General features: G+C 36.2%; 1 protein-coding gene across 1 annotated transcript in view; it reads right to left on the reverse strand.

Moving 5' to 3' along the window:
• ANKRD12 (ankyrin repeat domain 12) overlaps window positions 1–18,242 on the reverse strand; it is a 59,363-nt gene that overhangs the window by 18,491 nt on the left and 22,630 nt on the right. Inside the window, exons 3-7 of the mRNA XM_036401280.2 lie at window positions 14,926–15,073; window positions 7,292–7,438; window positions 6,052–6,252; window positions 2,684–2,826; window positions 1,000–1,147 (exon numbers count right to left, since the gene is read on the reverse strand). Coding sequence (XP_036257173.1) covers window positions 1,000–1,147; window positions 2,684–2,826; window positions 6,052–6,252; window positions 7,292–7,438; window positions 14,926–15,073 — 787 coding nt within the window. The remainder of the gene's footprint in view (window positions 1–999; window positions 1,148–2,683; window positions 2,827–6,051; window positions 6,253–7,291; window positions 7,439–14,925; window positions 15,074–18,242) is intronic.

An 18,242-nucleotide genomic window follows, 5' to 3' on the forward strand; every position in this document is an offset into this window, starting at 1 on the left:
AACTACATGAGATTCCCACGAGCCCACTTCTCCAACATGGTAAGATTCCTCTGGATGGCAGCACAACTCTCTGATGCACCACCCACTCCTCCTCAGAATCCCCAGTTCTGTGTCATTAGGAAACTTCCCGATGGAACACTCTACCCCAGCTATTAATGAAGGTGTTAAACAGGAGTGGACACAGTACTGATCCAAAGTACAGAGGCAGTTACTGGTCTCCAAATAAACCTTGTGCCACTAATCACCACCATACTGGCCTAGATGTTCAGCCAGTTTTCAATCCACCTCATTTCTTTTATCTAAAAGATTCTGAATTGTTGAATATTCTGTGAAAGCCAAATGAAAAGTTCCTGTCTGACACTCAAGTAAGTTACTCATGATCAAGAATCTTTTGCTTCTGAGGAGGCAACAGAATTCTTTCTGTGCTCCAAGAGGTGTTACATACTCCTCAATCTGCAGGAACACAGGAGAGACCAAGAATTACTGCCTCCCCTTCAGCAACTTACTTACCTGGTCACGCACAGAAACCAATGGTCCCACCCACTGGCAGGAACTTTTCTACACTGAGTAACTAAGTTACACCCATGTGAAACACTGACTTCTGATTGATCTACTAAAGATGGGCAGTGACTTTGGGGATATTTTTCACCATGAAACAAACCATCTCAGAAACACACTGTATCATAAAAAATATGGTATTTTCCTCTATATCTTTCTCTGGTAAAATCATCATTCTGATATTGAGTTGATCTGCAAAGTGGGAACAGCTTGCTAAAGACAGAGAGAAAAGTAAAAAAAAAAAAATCAGAATACACATTTCAGGTAATTCAATTGAGAAATTTAACAAACTACCTCTAAAAATATAAGTGAAAGGCAACCTTAGCAATATCAATTGTTACCTGCAGCAAGCCTTAATAGCTTACACTACATAAAATATTAAGGCCACTTAAACTTAGGTGAAATGATGCATTAAGTATGCAATTAAATAGCTACTTTTACCTGAGCAACTGTCCTCGTCATCAGAGATGGGCACCTCTCTTTTCAATAGCATTTCCAATTCTTCAGTTTCAGCAACATCAACAGGCCTTTCCCCGTGCTTATTGGCTTGAAATGGATTTCCACCATGTCGAAGCAATAGCTTCACAATCTGCATCATTAAATAAATCAACTTTGAGGTTATCCATAACATGTTACTTGACCAGCATAAAAAAACCCCGCTGCACATGAAATGTAAGTAACACGATATGTGATCCTAAGTCCTATCTATGATACTGAGACTGGAAAGCAAGACTTCAGCAACTAAAATGTAAAGTCTAAGCAGTGCATAGAGTCTGCTCTGTAAAGGAGGTGAAGAGGAAGAGTAGAGACAGTTGCCCTTTGTTACACAGCATCATTATAAAAGAAAGAAACAGGGGCCTTTGTTCTTGCTGTTCTAGCGTTTCTTCACACCATTTATCTGGTTCCCCACCTACCAGGCTCTTTACTCCTCTGCAGTTGATTCACCCTCTTGCTCCAAATTTTATTCCACTTCAATAAGGAACAGATAAACTTTTGCAAATCACAGTACTATTGGTTTCCCCAGCAGTTCCAAAAAGCCCTGACAGAGATCCAAGTATCTAACTGGAGGAACAAAGCACCCCACCAGCAACTACATGCAATAAATCAAAATCATCAACTTCTCCATCATCAAATGCAACAATTTGTTAATATTACAGTGAATCCAAGGCCACTGCATTAGCACAGTGTCCAGTATTACTTTTTTTCCCTATGTATAAAGAATGTGGAAATTCAGCAGACAGTGATACCTTAACAGGAAGTTTCAGAATTATTCTGGTACATAATGTCAGTGAGATGGCCACAGGTACCTGTACTGATATCAGAAAAGCAAGAGGTCCTGTTCTCCAAGACTCTACAACAACTCTATGAAAGCATGATCTAAAGACCCAATTTGTTTACATACCTAAAAAACCAGTTACTAAACAGCTAATAAAAAAATTCCCAACAGATTATGATAATTAATTTCTCTCTTTTCCAGAAAAGCCTTTCACACTGAACATCTTGTTTGCAAGGTGTACTTGATTTAAGGATGTATTCTATCTTTTGCTTTATACAACAGATCGCATACCCAGTAATGAAATAAAGGAGATATAAAGGGAAAGCAGAGTCATTTCTGCATCTTATTAGCAGAAATCAAGAACAATTTGAAAGTTAATGTAAAGCACCTACAGATCTCCATTTATCTTCTCCAATAAGTGCTGATTGCTAAATTAAAAAAATAAGAAGAAAATATATATATCAATTTAAAAAGAAATATAGGATATATACCTTGAAATATTTATAAACATGTATGTACAATATACACGAATCCACAGTATACTTTTAGGAGACCATTTTCTTTTGAGAATCCTATACAGTAAAAGTTTCTCAAAAAAAGTCACTTAAGTGCTTATTTACTAAGAAACTAAAGATGAAACTTTTAAATATTTAAGAAAACAGATACTAGTAGAAAATGTCTGGCAATAGAAGTCAGATGAAACAATCAGAACAACTTTAGGTTGCTCCCAAAACAGCAGAAGTAGAACTACAAGGCCATATAACTGCAATGAGGACAGTCAGGATTTCTGAAGCTTCAGCATTTCAAACCACGTATTTATCCCCCTTCCCACTCTCCCAGAACACTCACGTTTCTGTGTCCACTGCTAGCAGAATCATGAAGTGGGGTATCATCATCCAGGCCCTGTGTGTTCACATCTGCTCCCGCTGCTATCAGAACTTTAGCAACATCGTAGTAACCAACATTACAAGCTTCATGCAGTGGTGTCCAACCTAGAGTGAAGAAGGTAGGTTTAAGACAAAGATCAAAGATTTGGTTTTTCATTCCTGTGCCATAGATCTCTATTGCCTCTGAACATTTCAAAACACTCTCACACACAGTACTTGGCAGAACAGCAATGCCATCCATCTGATGAACAACACACACTTTATCAACTTCAAACCTCACATTGAATTCCAAGTTTTTCTGAGATTAAACAGTGGAATCACAAATCAAATAGTAGAAGACAAAATCTGGCACAAAATCCCCAGGCCAAACATATCAGAGATTCTTTGACTAGTAAACATTTGAACTCTGGTAAATACATATAAAAATAATATTATAATACATGAAAACCCTCTGATAACCACACTATTGGAAATGGTAAGTGTAGCAAATTGCCATAACCAGTGCTCCTTTAGAGTTACTGAACATGTACTAGGAATCAGTAACAACATCAGCAGCTAGATAACAAGCTATTAATAAATAATGGCAGTGAACTTATTCTGGTAATTCCCAGAACACTAGTCATTTTTTGCAATTATGATTTCCTCGAGTTCAGTGCTCATTCTCTGTAGCAGAGTGTCAATTGAAGATGACAACCCACACATGCTACATTCCTTACCTTAATTTCCTCTCCCTAGCTTGATGACTTCCACTTCATAGGTGACCTGAGCTGCTGTTGATGCCTTCTCAAAGCCCAGTTCTGGGGAGGCATTCAACTTTTGTTTCCAACATAACCAGTAAAAGAGTTTAATCACATGAGCTTTGTATCTAATCAGTAGCAGTCTTGTACATCCATGAAGTGGAGGTACAGGAAACCCCTAAGTTATCTAATCCCTCAGTAATGGGATTTCTCATCTTCAGCCTTCACTCAACTTCCAAGCTGCCACTCATTTAAATTTTAAAAGCAGCTAAAAAAAAAAAAAAAGGAAAAAGAAAAAAAAAGGAAAAAAAGAAAAAAGGTTCTAAGTTATTCTAAAGCAAAACACTTCTTTCTGTTCTTCATACACTAAATTTCCTCTTCAATCATCACTTGGGTTACTCACTTCCAGCACTGTCTGGCTACCACCTCCATCTTTCCATTTTCTTGGCATTTGCCCTTTTCACACTCACCAACATGATAACACTCTTCTGCTCTCAGCCCTCTGATCCCTTTTATTCTCTGTATTAATTACCTTCATAACTTATTTTTCTCCACTGCTTTGCTTTTCCATCCTTTCACAATGTCCAGCCTGCCAACTCTAGTGCTGGCTTGCTGTCAGTATCTGTTTCCTTTACTCTTGTTCTCACACAGCAGTATCATTCTGGCAGATATCCCATGAACAGGGTTACTTCCTCCATTACTAATTCATTTTCTGCTCCTTTAGTTCTGCCAAATCCTTAGCTAAAAAACCTCTAATTCTCTAAACTACACTGCATCCTAAATTCCTACTTTTCTCCACTCATGACTCACTACTTTAATCCTCCCCCTCTTCTTGATCTCTCCCTCTGCGCAGTATTTTGAAGTTCAGCCATGTCTGCTTCTCACTTCAGATCACCAATAAAAAAATATCTCACTTGATCCCAAACAACTCCTCCAGAATTTTGAATGAAGCCTCCAACAACTTGTTTCCAATTGATTCTCAGAACCAGTTCTCAGCCACTGTCCTTTTCCTTTCATCTGCCTTTAAAATAAAATATCTGCCCTAGGTCAGACTGAGATGAAGCTGTGAAGTTAACTTCCTTAAGAGCAACCCCTACGGTAATGTGCACTGCATTTGGGAGCAACACCAGTACTCACAGCAGACTGGTGTTTTGGCTACTGCTGAACAGGGCTTGTGAAATGTCATGGTTTTCTCTCTCCCTCCTCCTGCACCAGAGTTTGGGAGGGGACATAGCCAGGACAGCTACCCAAATGTGTATTCCATACCACAGGATGTCATGGAATAAAAGCTCACTGAAAGGAGGGAAGGAGGGTAGTTTGTACATAATGGCATTGTCTTTCTTTCCAAGCATCTGTTACACCTGCTGAGGCCCTGCTTCCTGGGAAGGGACTGAATATTTGCCTGATGATGGGAAGTAGTGAATGAATTCCTCTTCTTCCCTTGCTTGCACAGGCAGCTTTTGCTGTTCTTATTAAAAGGTCTTTAATAAAACCCACAAGGGTCTTTTTGTATCTTATTTTCTCCCAACACCTTGTTGAGGAAGGGACGCGAGAGAGCAGCTGGATGGGTGTCCGGCAGCCTGCCAAGGTCAACCCACTACATCTCTTCTTCAAGTGTTTCTATTATTCTCCCAGTGATTTCTATGGGCCTGTCTTCCCCTGAATCTCCCCCTCCTTTTCTAAAATTGCTCTTGTCAACAAGTTCTTCTCATCTCCCCTCTCAACTTCTTTGAAGATCTCATAGTGTTCTACTTCTGCTTGTCTTCTTCTCTTCCTCTACGTGCCAGTCCTGGGCAGCTTCATGTTCAAATACAAATTCAGCTACCCTCTTCAAACCAAGAAATTACCCATCTATTTCTTACCTAAAGTCAAGATTTCAGTTCATCTCATTAATATCTTCTCTTGAAGTCAAGTTTGAGCTGACAAGTAATTGTGCTATATAGTTCTCAGCTTCTTCCACAGGGGCCTGCTACCTCAACTCCTCTCAACCATTCCCTGAGAACATAATTCAGACCCATAAACCTAAGAATATTGTATATGTTACAACTTAACAAAGCTCATCAACCATTATGTAAATCACAGCAAATACTGACACATCAAATACTGACATATCAAAGCTGTCATTAATCCAGCAGGACTAGATGACAACTGCAACCATACCACTCTCCTCTGCCTTGCTGCCTATCAGTTGTCCCAGTGAAGACACTGCACATCACAGCACCATCACCTCCACCACTACTAAACTCTGCATTTCCTCACATAGCCCACAGTCTCACCATTTAATTCTGCCCAGCACAATCCTACCAAGTTCAGCAAGAACACAGAATCTGTGTGCACAGATTTCTGTCTACTGCACCAAGGCCCTGGACACAACTGAAACCTCTTGGGATTAAAACACTGTTCTAATCATACACTATGTACTACAGTGTCCCAGTACTACCACTGCCACTGGAAATGAAAAACACATCTTTGGGAATTTCCATGAAGTTATATTTTTTTCATTTGCATACAACATGAACTGAAAGGAAACCTCTGTTAACAAATTCAGTCTTACATTTAATTTATATAGTTAGGAGTACTCATATTAACTTACCTGCGAAATCTTTTACATTTACGTTTGCACCCAATCTGATTAGCTCCTTGACCTGTTTAACATCCCCTCGAATTGCTGCCATATGTAGAGGAGTTTCCCCTCGTTCGTTTCTCTTGTTAACTTTGTCCTTTTGTCTTGAAGAAGAGGTTGGAGTTTTCTTTTGTGTTGGTGTTGTTTGTAAGGAATGATTTAAGGTGGAATCTACAAAACAAGTTTTTAAATGGTCACTGTTAATTAAAGTGAGATGAAGTAAAAAGATTGTCAACACTTGCCTTCAAAGATGATAAATGACAGTGAATAATTATATTTAAATAAAAGACATTTCACCCTTCACAGGTGTCAGCACAATGCTGATTTCCAATGTGAAAAAGGGCATTTTGCAAAATCTTACTATTTTAAGCAAGTTTCTAGGAAAGATGAAGTCTATCCAAACTACCAGGTTCAAATACTCTGGGGTATAAATTCTCCTGAATCAAGACAAGGTGAGATCACACAGATCAGTATCTACCCTGCTTCCCCTTCCTCCAGCAAAATTCCACTATAATTTTATGTAGTGGGATGCCAGTTTAAAGAATTACAGTCTGTGTATTGTACTACATACAAATCATCACCTGTACCAACACAGCTGGACAGCTGGATAGCTCCTTAAGTTCCACAGCTGGGTGGATTGGATAGTTCCTTAAGGAAACCCACCCATTTGCTTTTAAATAGAAATTTTGTAAAAACTTTACACCTGTAGAACATATACATACATAAAGATTTTTTTTAAATGCAGCTGGACCAAGGACAGCTTGAAATGGTGAATTAAGAATCAGATGTCACCCCTCTCCCATTGAATCAGAAGGAAATGGTCCCATTTCCTCCTGAATTAATATCCTGCTCCAAAGTGAGAAAATGAGGTAATAATTAAGCTTCAATAAAAATAAAAAAATAAAGTATTTCAGGCTTTAAATAATCCATATGGAACAGTGTTTGAGAGGCAAAAATAAACAAAGGAAGAAATTAAATTTTCAGTTTTTACAGCTATCATGGTGCAAAGTTTTTCACACAAATATAGAAGATCAAAAATTTTTCATCAGATTAATCATCCATATGAAATAAATTTTTAACAGAAGTATGAATGATTTAAAATATTTGAAAAAAAGAAAAGATTGTTGAAAAACATCAGTGTTCTGAATATTCTGACTAGGACAGAATTAAACAGGCAGGAGGGAGAAAACTGTTAACTCTGTAAGATCACCTGGGCTGTTGTCTCTTGCTGTCATCTGCATGAGAAGTGCCATCTGTTTGCGCTCTGACAGAGGGTAACCAAACAGAATGCTAACGGGTGCTGATTTCTTATTCCCAGCATCCTTCTTCATTTTCTTTTTTTCCGGACCTTCCTTCTCTAGAAATAGGAACATTTCAAGACTCAAACTGTAGTTCAGTATATTTTTCTAAAAATAAAACCATCCTCTTAAGGCCTGTAAACATGTGACTGGTGACGGGTGATGAAAAACAGAAATTACACCTCTAACTTAGTGCATTTACATTAGTGTTGGTTACCTGCTCTAATCATATTAGGATAATTAGCTACTGAGATAAAGCACTTAAAGCTGTAAGCAGGACTACAAAAAAATTCTAACAGATCAAAAACCTGTTTCATAGAAGGAATGCTGTGTATGTCACAACTTTAATTCTCAGAGATTAAAGCCAAGAACTTAAAATTTCTGTAAAATCAGCTGGTCAGCTTTCAACATTGAATACAGATCTGAGACTATGCTCTCTTCTACTTCTCTCAAGACACCATGGTAAAAATTAGGAACAGACTAGTTAATATTGGTATCTGCTAAGTAATTGGTTAAAAGATTGTTTCTCTCAAACTCATCCAGGTATTTTGTCTTAAAGCAATTTCTTCTCCAGAATTCATATCCTTCAAAAGCATACAGCTATTTTATATACATAACTCCTTTCCTTTATCAATATTTACCAAAACTGTTTAATATTTCATCTCCAAGTTTTAAACCAGGAGCTAAAATTACACATCTGAATAAACACATCAAAAATAAAACAAAACTCCCACCAAAACCAAGAAATCTCATCATCAGCAAAAGAGGAAAACCTTAAAACAGAGGACTCCACTGAGGAAAACTGCACTGAACTTCTGCAGATGTAAAAATTAGAATCTTAAGTCCCTTTTAAGTTCCTAGTTATCTTTTAACTTTCTATAGTTCTGCTTGCTTTCTTGTACCATCCTTTTCCTCAACTATTTTCTGCCTTCCTAGCCTTCTTCTAGCCTTTCTTCTCACTTTCTAGGCCTGATTACAGACACAAGCTCTAGTAATGCAGTGCACTTGAGGCACAGCAAGGCATATCAACAGTTCTTATCTTGAATTCCATACTGACCCATAAGAAATACATGATTTTATGGGCTAAACAATTGCCAGTGAGAGTATTTAAGAATGGAAATCTACTGACCCATGTATATATTTCAAAAACCGCTATACATTTATAGAGGTTTTTTATTTATCCATCATGTTTAAAAAGGAAATAAGATCCCTTTTACAGAATCAAATGATGTTTTTTTTATTCCTAATCTGCAGGCAACTCAGAGTCTTGAATACCTAAAAAACTAATTCAATATCCAAATCAGCACTAGTTGTGTTGTGCCCTATTGGTAAAAACATCTGTGTAGGAAAATTAAAAAAAACCCTTAACAATAAAATTGTACTTTAAATTTTTTACTGCAAGCATGCTGTTCTTTCTGCAATGAAAAGATACAGCATACAAATTTAGTACTTCCATTGAAATAACACATTTCAGATTGACCAGCATAATCAGATATTTCTTAGCATATGCTATTTACTGCTCATGATTCTTTCCTTGAAAAACACACTTATTTTCATTCTGAATTATTCCTGACCATTCTATACCTATTTTCAGCTCAAGAAAATAATGTATCAAAATAAATGAAATAAAGTTTTTGATTATCTAGGTTTTACTTTTTTATATATTGAGATTGTCTGAGTTTTTTGGTTTTGCTTTTTTTTAAATCAGCACAATTTATTCCTGCCTCATGTTCAGTGCTCCATTTCAGTGGTAAATTATTCTTCTATTACACTTTATTAACACAGTGTTTGCAAAGCATTTCTAGATCTTACAAATCAAAAGCATCAAATAAGAACACCTGTTCTCACCAAGTTATACTGTAATTATGCACTTACTGCTCAAAAGGAGACAATTTAATTTAAATGGATATTAGACTTGAAATATGTTGTCAGTAAATCTAAACAGTTCAACAAAAAAAATCAATAGGATCAACAAAAGAGTCTTAAGATTATAGCAGGTGCACCTGATAATCCTGCCCCAAGATCTCATGGATATGAACTGGTTCTGACAAGAGGGGTGGAAGAAAGCAACAAACAAACAAACAAACAAACAACAACAAAAACTGAAACAAAAAAGCCTGGAAAAAAAAAAAAAACAACAACAACAAAAAAACCCAAGAGAAAGTGAGTATGGCATATAAAAGAAAAGGTTCTATACATCAAAACAAAAAAATCCATGTTCCAAGAATACCAACACATAGCGCACTTTAATAGGATGTGACCAACTTAACATTTAGGAACTTCAACTTCTCAGCTATTCTTCATCTTACAGTAACAGAAAACTTTCACCACTGTGAACTTGATGTTTCTACAATTTGAACAGTAAAAACTTCCCTCATAAAGGAAAAGAATCAGTTTAAGATATTAAGTTTAGATAGAATATAATGTATAAAAATGACTATGAAACCCAAGTTGGTTTGGGGTTTTTTTGTTGTTGGTTTCTTTTGGTTTGTTGTGGTTTTTTTTTTGTTTGTTTGTTTGTTTTTGCTTTTTACATTTTCTATACTTTGTTTTCAGGTTCTATGGAATACAAATATCTTCTATTACATTCACATTCTCATCACTTTCTGCTGTTCTTCAGCAGTTAGAAATGAACTTATGTTCATTAGAAATAGAACATAAGAGATTTTTTTCACTTTTTATTAAAAAAATAAACTCTAGAACTCTTCCAGTGTCTTCATGTTCAATCACTTTTATTAAATAAACTTCATAATACACAGCCAAACCCCTCTGGACTATAGCTCTTTGAGGTTTTCCCTTGGCAACACAAGCTTTTCAATGAACATTAAAAAAAATATTTTGAAATACTCAGGTTTTGTGAAACAGGAATTCAGGAGCATCTGAGTACTTATCTGTAAAAGGGCTCAATGAAATCCACCCACAACACTTAAAACGTACTGGCACGAGGAACATCAGAGACACTGGTGATTGTTTTAGGATAATTTACACATGACAGATTTTGTCCCAAGGCAACCAATAATATATCTGGTTTTTTGTTTGCTTGCCTTTTTTTCCCCAATTAGATAAATTACAAATACCCCCTCAAGTAATTTTTAATGTATTGGAAAATTAAATTATTAAGTAATGTAATATGTGGATTTCTCAAAACAAATCATGCCAAACTAAGAGAGTCTTTCATTTAGTAAAATAATCACCTCAGTGGATAAAGGAAATTAGGCAAAAAAACCCCCAAAATCCAAACCCCAAATTCAAACTTCAGGGCTCATCATACACTGTTTTTATGTAAAAGACTACCAATATAGTCTAAATTGTAAAAATTAACAGGATCAAAAAAAAGGACCATGCAAAATTAAAATATGAAGTGCTTGAAATGAATGTTATGAAGTCAGAAGATTGAATGATATACAACCAAAGAATAATATGTTCATTTCTAGGTCAAGACCACTTCTGCAGATGATGAAGTTCAGAGATAGAGTTTATGGAGCTCTGTGTGATCGCTGCAACCTGACTGAAGTTACTTCCAAGTTACTTCCAAGAGAAACACATCATGACTGGCTGTGTTTCCTACCCTCAGGGAAAGAGAAAGCTTAGAATGTGATGCAGAGACCCCACAGTGCATTTAACAATGAAGAGATTTCAAGGTACTACTGTGATATCTAATTAATCAAGTTTATGACATATTTATTTAACGAAAGTTTATGACATATTTACTTAACAAAACCACCTCCACTTTCCTGCCTGTATCCCAAACAACAGTTAAATGAAGTTGTTATAGTTGAACAATAAGCCCAAATCCAGCAAGCAGTTTGTGAATGCTCCCTCCAACACTCCCACAAACCTCTTTAACTACAGAAATCATGAGCACAGGAACTGTGTTACTGTGATGTACCCATGCAGCAAGAAGAGGTCAGCTGTTTTGCTCTTCTGGATGTCAACTAAGTGCTAAAAGAAGCATGACTGTGCCAGGTTTGGACTACTTGAAAAACTGAAATTGAAGGAGTCAGAAAACAAAACCAAGATCCTGCTATAAATAGTAAATCTGGATAACATAATTTCCAAGAAAGATTAACAAATTACCACATTCAGTGTAATTGTAACTCATTGTTGTTCCTGAATAATCAACTCTGTAACAAGACTCTCTTAACAACTGAAATATTTTTAGGATCTGCAGTTATGTTTAATTATTATGAAAAATTCTAGCTTCTCTCTTCAGACTAGTATGGTGGAGAAAGCAAACAAATCTGACCTCTGCAAAATCAACACCTATTGTTCTTATTCCAATAACTGCATCAGAGGTTACTTAAAACTAACCAGATTACTTAAATAAATTAAGAAAATTTAAGCAACTCTGTTTAAGCAGTCTAAATAACGGATGGCTTTTCAATCAAATTATGGTTTTGGATTGGGAGACTTAAAATCAGAGAATTGATTTTGAAATATTCGAAAAATAATTCTGCTTTGATCATCCAATCCAGTAGTTTCAATCAAAGCTTGCATGTAGACTCCTTCCTAAGAGTTACTTATAAATAGGTTAAAGCTACACTGCAGTATAAACAAATTTGCCTGCAGGATGTATACATTGTATTATTTTTTTGTGGTTGCTCTGACCAAGAACAGAGATGTCACAACGGAGCTCTCAGTTTCGGGAAGCCACCACAGCCAGGGGAGTGTCACAGCCCTGCACAACAGAAGAAACACAACAGGATGCTGCTGATAAAGACAGGGACAGAGTGTCCTTCCAGGTGTGTCCTGTTCCCAGGGGCCTCTTCAGAGGGCCACAGCCCTCCTGGGACTCACATTATCCTCCAGACCTGCACAGACGTGGCAGCTCCTGCAGCCTTCTCAACTGGCTGCAATCTTCATGGGTATCAAATTGTTAAGAAAGTAACTAAAAGGCTCAATCTCATAACACTGAATATAAATTTATTGCAGCATTTGCTTATGAAAAAAAATTAGATAAAGAGGTGGGCTATAATTGTTCTAGACTCTACAAATGCTGTTTGGTTTCAGTCTTGCCAAAACTGACTGGGTGTAAAATGTACTTTGTGTACAGTGTTGCAGAAATCAAATGGAAAAAAAAAACCCAAAACATTTCTGTGTTATGTCAACTTTCATTTTGGCTGTATATGTTCATTATCACTTGCAATATTTAGACAAAACCTGAAACACAACACAACAAAACAAAAAAAGCCCACCAGAAAAAGGAGCAATTTTTACAAAAATCAGCAAAAAAAAAAAAAAAAAAGGACAAAATTTAAGTTTACAGAAAATCCTGGAACTAGAACCAAGAAACCTTTAATGATGTAACGCTCTAAAAATTATGTATCACCATTCTTTGACTCGTTTACATGTCTAAACAGGATGAAATCCAATTGTCATGGAGTTTCTACAATCAGCTAGTAACCCTATAATGTATCTTGGGGATAAACCATTTATTAAACTATGAAACTAAAAATTTTTAAGTACCTCTAGCTACTTTTACATTTAGGGATTTTTAACTCAGACATATTTTTAAAGACCTTAAAGCTGATAGGAAGCTTTTCATTATCTTTTCTTCTTCCCCCTCTGTGTCCAATTACACTCTAATTTCCAAAACCTTACTTATTTCTTTCTCAACATTTACCATTTTCTGTACACAGCTATCAGGGAGACACTTCTGTCAGAAGTAACAGTTTAGCTCAGTGACAGCAAACCTTTTCCATGTATAATGCCATGTTTGTGCCAGAAGCAGCACTGCATTTCATGATCACTGATGTCACTCCTAATCCATGTCAGTGACAAACCTGGCACCAGTGTAAGTGTCTAATTCCCAGTGGTCTAATCTAATTGGTTAGGCACAGAATCTGCATTACAGGAACAGTTTTTTCATCCTAGCAGTGCTCCTGCTCTGAAGTTTCTGGAAGGTTTATGTACCAAGTTTCCCACCTGCAAAAGGGCAGTTGCTCTAACCTGCTCACCTCAGCAGAAATTAAATGTTGACCAAGCTGTGGCATTTGCTAGCACAGTTAAGAGCCATATGCCTTCTACTTTTATGCTAAATATTTCTTGCCCCTATTTGAACTGTCTATTTCACTTCCCTGCTAAAACTTCTGACAAAAAAAAAAATTGTCAGAAATTTGTCAGTGTGACCATTGTATTTTTGTGCATATCTAAGCGTCTGAAGTAATCAATCTTGTTTGTGGCACTGTAACAATAGATGCTATATCAAAAAACCCACAAAAAGTTCTGCTACTTTACAAGATGCTTGGGACAATGACTTATTTAAAGTTGATGGGGGTAAGAGGACATGTCAAAAGATTTGCAACAGAGAAAACTTTCAATATATATTTAACATTACAGCTAAATACATCTACTTCCATTATGAAGAAATAGTTATGGTCTAATATCAAGCAAAAAATTTAATAAAGCAGATGCTGGGAGCATACTTCTAATTTAGACATGGTCTTTTCAAAATCAGATGGTATCGTGAAAAGTGCAAGAATGCTGTAAAATCACTGGGAAGAGAACTAAAGCCAAGAGCATTGTTTTGTAATGTGACTATTTCAAATATGGATTTCATACTACAGTCTCTTTACAGTAATAAAAATATGCTTGTATTATCAAGGAGCCAAATCTGCATGAAATCAATCCTGAACAAAAATTAAACTCACACTGAGGTATACACTTCTACCTCGCATTTAAATCTAAGCATATTAAGGGAACTCTCTGGTCATGAAAATATTCAAATGTACAATAAGCAACATATAAAAAAACTGTAGCACTGAGCCTTTGAGAAATTTGGGGAATCTCAATGCGTTCTGCTGGCCATGGATGCTGCTTGGTTATCAACCCAACTATTACTGAACTATTATTGCAGAATGACACAGATAATTAATTATCTAAACCCAGAGATAACTGTACCTCTTGGAATGTATCCAGCTCCATCCATCTTGATTTGAAAAGAACTGTGTTAAGAATGGCAGTTTGAAGCCTTGAAATCAGTTCTAATATAAATAAGCCTAAGCTGGGAAGAACTACTTAGGCTCTGCAGAGAAGGTACAGGTGATAGGAACTTAAACTGAAAGGAAAGTGTGCTCTCCATGCCTAGTTTAGTTAGTTCTGTCACCCTAGCAACCTTTTCTATGAAGGACAGTACATCTACCAATCTATCCAAAGCTCCCTCCCCAAAAAAGGCTATGAAAGGCTGACAGCTGTGTCTCAAATCAAGGCATTCACATGGTTTTTCATCTGTTAACTCATTTGAACAAATGGACCTCTAGGGATGACAAAACAAAGAAAGATTTGTTACTGAAACAGAAGAAAAGAATGAGGTTAGGAAACAACTGGAGAATATAGATCAATGAAGGTGGCATGCTGACTATTGCTAATGATAGGATGAAAGCCTATCAGACTGAGATGCAACAATCAGAAGGAAGCAAGCAACTTTTATACTTAGTATTCTTTTTAAAGAGGAAAAAAAATCCACGTAAAAACATAACATACAATTAATTAAGTTAGGACGTATTTTACCAACAAATAATTAGTTAAGGAAATAAAAAGGTTCTACCTGCGTCTGAATTGCGATCTTCATTTCTGGATGGACTAATTGTAAAAGGAAGTTTACGTTTCATGGAAGACTTTTCTTTCATCTCCTTCCCCACATCACTCCTATCCACTTTTGGAGTTTTGCTGTAGGATGCAATCTTGTCCTTGCTCTAATATAAATAAAAAGTATACTAAGTAATTTTTGCATAAAGCAGGACAGTCTTATAATGTATACAGACTGAAAAGACTGATATGTGAGAATGCATGTGTATAAGTACGTGTATTACAAAATTTATTCAATAAACAAAAGAATCAATTGTCATTTATTTTTTAAATTACTAACTTCTATGTTATGTCTACTTTCAGACACATCACTGTAGAAATGCTGTTCACTATTAGAGGATTGACTAATTAGCAAAGGAGCAACATAAACTGAACGAGAATTTGCCAAGTCTTGATGACCACCCCAATTTCCTTCCCTGACCATAACAATCCCACTAAAAGCACATTAAAAGCCCCCATTGAAATTTAGACTGTGAATTGCAAACCCCCAAAAACCCTTCTAATTACCCTCCCCTGCCTCCACTCCCACCCTGTGATCCATCAATATGTAATTCCCTTTCTATTTCAACAATAATAGTGCAATGTTTCAATTGAGAAAAATCTATGAAGAAATGTTTTAAACAGATATCAAATTTAGAAGAAAAAAGGTACAAGCTATTTGGATTCTTGAATTGTATATATCTAGAGATTTTGGCTTATAACCCATATTTCAAATAAACAGAGAAAAACCTAAACAGGTTCACTATTAACTTATACTTGATTACTTCACTAATATAGGAGGAAAGAATGCAAAAGATATCAGGTTAGTGTAAAGAGAGAGAACTCTTGAGAGAACTCTCTGCAAACCCAACATCTTAGCTATCAATCAAGTTGCAATGCAGAGATATCTTTTCTGTACAATACATGCTGCAGAAACAATTATCTACTCTGTCAGCTATCACAACTCTACAGCTTTATGTCATTCTTAACACACGATCAGATGAAAGTACTAATAGATTAACTTCCTAAAGGTAGAAGAAGAATATACACTCCCTTGCCAATCACTGAAAACCAAAAAGCTGGTCCTTGGTACTTCTTAAGTTTTATTCTGATTGGAGAAAAACTAAAAAATAACCTAAAGTAGAGGTACTGTTCTCAAAGGCACCTTTCCTTTTTCTTCAAAGAAACCAAACTCAGGTAGGAAGACATCATCTGACATGCTGAGTTTAAAATGTTGCTAAAAAGTTAGGCAGAAGTGATTAGAACAAGAACCTGTAACAAGCCCTACAAACTTCAGAAGACAAATATCTGTACAAGGGAAATGACAAAGAAGGCATTAGTCTGTATCAACAGAATTCCTGAAGTATAAAGGTTGCTGCCCTCAGAGAACACCTGTCATATTCACTCTAAGTTTAGAAACCCAAAAAATCAAAGTAAAATGCAGAATAAAATCCACACAACAAAACCAAAGACAACTCTCCTTCAAAAGCCCAAAGGAAACAACACCCTCTCCTTTTTTTTTTTTTTTACATGCTAGAACAAAAAAAAAATCTAAAAACCCAAACCCCTTAAGACTCCCCTGGGCCCTTGGAACATACAGTGCCTGTGGTATTAGTTATGAAAGAAGTTAATCCATCCTACAAGCCATCATTTCCAAATGCATCTCAAAGTTGGCAAGAGCAGACCCAAACTCCATTAAGCCTTTCTCCATCTCTTCCACCACACAGACAAGTTTCCAACTTGAGCCAACCCCACCAAGAGCTTTCTCATCCCTTGTTTCAAACAAACCAATTATTTCTCCTATCTATGTATGTGAATTTCCCACAATATGAAGTGGCATCAAAATTTTATTTCTTTCTCTAGAATATTATCTTATGTTTAGTACTATGCAATAAAAAGGATGAGCTAAAAATAATTTAAAATTTCTAAGCAGAAAATCTTGGTTTCAACTTGTTCAGTAGAGAAAAAAAAACCCACAACTTTTTGCAGTTGGTAATCTCTAAAAAGAATTCCTTTTTTGAGGGCATTCCTCAGTAAAAAACATCAGTAGGTGCTCACAAAGAGGCACAAGCTGCTTAAGTAATTTGATAGTGTTACATTCATTCTTAAATTGCTTATATGTATTATGTTAAATATTATGAACGATGCACTAGTTGTTGAATAATGACTGAAAATTAATTTTGTGATACTCTAATTAGGAGGAGAGACAGTTCAAAGTGCATACTTTCAGGTAAACAAAAACACATTGAAAATTTTAGAAAAGGCTATACATAGAATACACAGAAACTGAAAATAAAAGGGAGACTATTTTGTTCTTTAGCTAATGTGGAAATAAGCATTCAGCATTCAGTGGTGGACTTTCCAATCCAAAAGATGCAACGAACAGGCTGTTTGAGAAGTCTGTATGAAGTTGATGCTATTTATTATTTTTGTATCTCTATTTCAGCATTGCCACCAATCAGATATGCAGACACCATCACAACTGAAAGAGAAGAAGAAGCAAAGAGCCCTGGCAAGGCAAATGTAAAATGACCGATTTGAAAAGCAGTCTTAATACAAAACAAAATAGGAAAAGCCAGGATAAAACCAAGGTCCTACAAACCGATAAAAATAATTAACTGTGCCATCATAAAATGCTGGGTTAGAAGACAGAAAACTCTTAATGGCATCCTGGATTTAACTCCAAGTAAAGGAAGTAGAGGAAGTACAAGTAGGAAGTAGAAACCCTGCATGTTAGACCAGGCATTCCATTTTCAAGAGTGAGCATTCACTGTTCCAATTGTTCCTAGTCACTGCAAAAGCGTGGACATCTCTTTCTCAGGGTGTAAGGCAAGGTTCAAAACTCAGCATCAACAGGTCTGTTGCATTACTTTAATGTGACCCATGTAAGCAACCTAAAATGAAGTTGACATTTTTTATAAAATAATCTGTAAATCCTGTGGACTTTCTAAAGAGGCTGATTAATCTCAAGTGAAAACTGCTAATCAGAAAAACCCTGAAGAGATGTTGATGTTCAGAAAACTAAACTACTGCTGCAAAGTGAAAAGCATTACATACTCTCCATGTCCACTTACAGCTAGAGAACATTTAATGGGTTTAGACTGCAACAGGAGACTAGCAAAGGTTATTTATCCTTCTACTAAGTATCTAACTCTATGCCAGTCAGCATAATTAAGAATCAGAATAAACTGCCCAAGGAGACAGGAATTTCCATCAGGCAAGCCTTTAAAGAAAAGGTCTGGCAAACATCTGTCAGGAACTGAGTACAGCTTATTCTACTCTGGGGCAAATGGATGA

This window comes from Molothrus ater, chromosome 1 (genome assembly GCF_012460135.2).
Source record: "Molothrus ater isolate BHLD 08-10-18 breed brown headed cowbird chromosome 1, BPBGC_Mater_1.1, whole genome shotgun sequence".
In the NCBI taxonomy this organism is placed as follows: Eukaryota; Metazoa; Chordata; class Aves; order Passeriformes; family Icteridae; genus Molothrus; species Molothrus ater.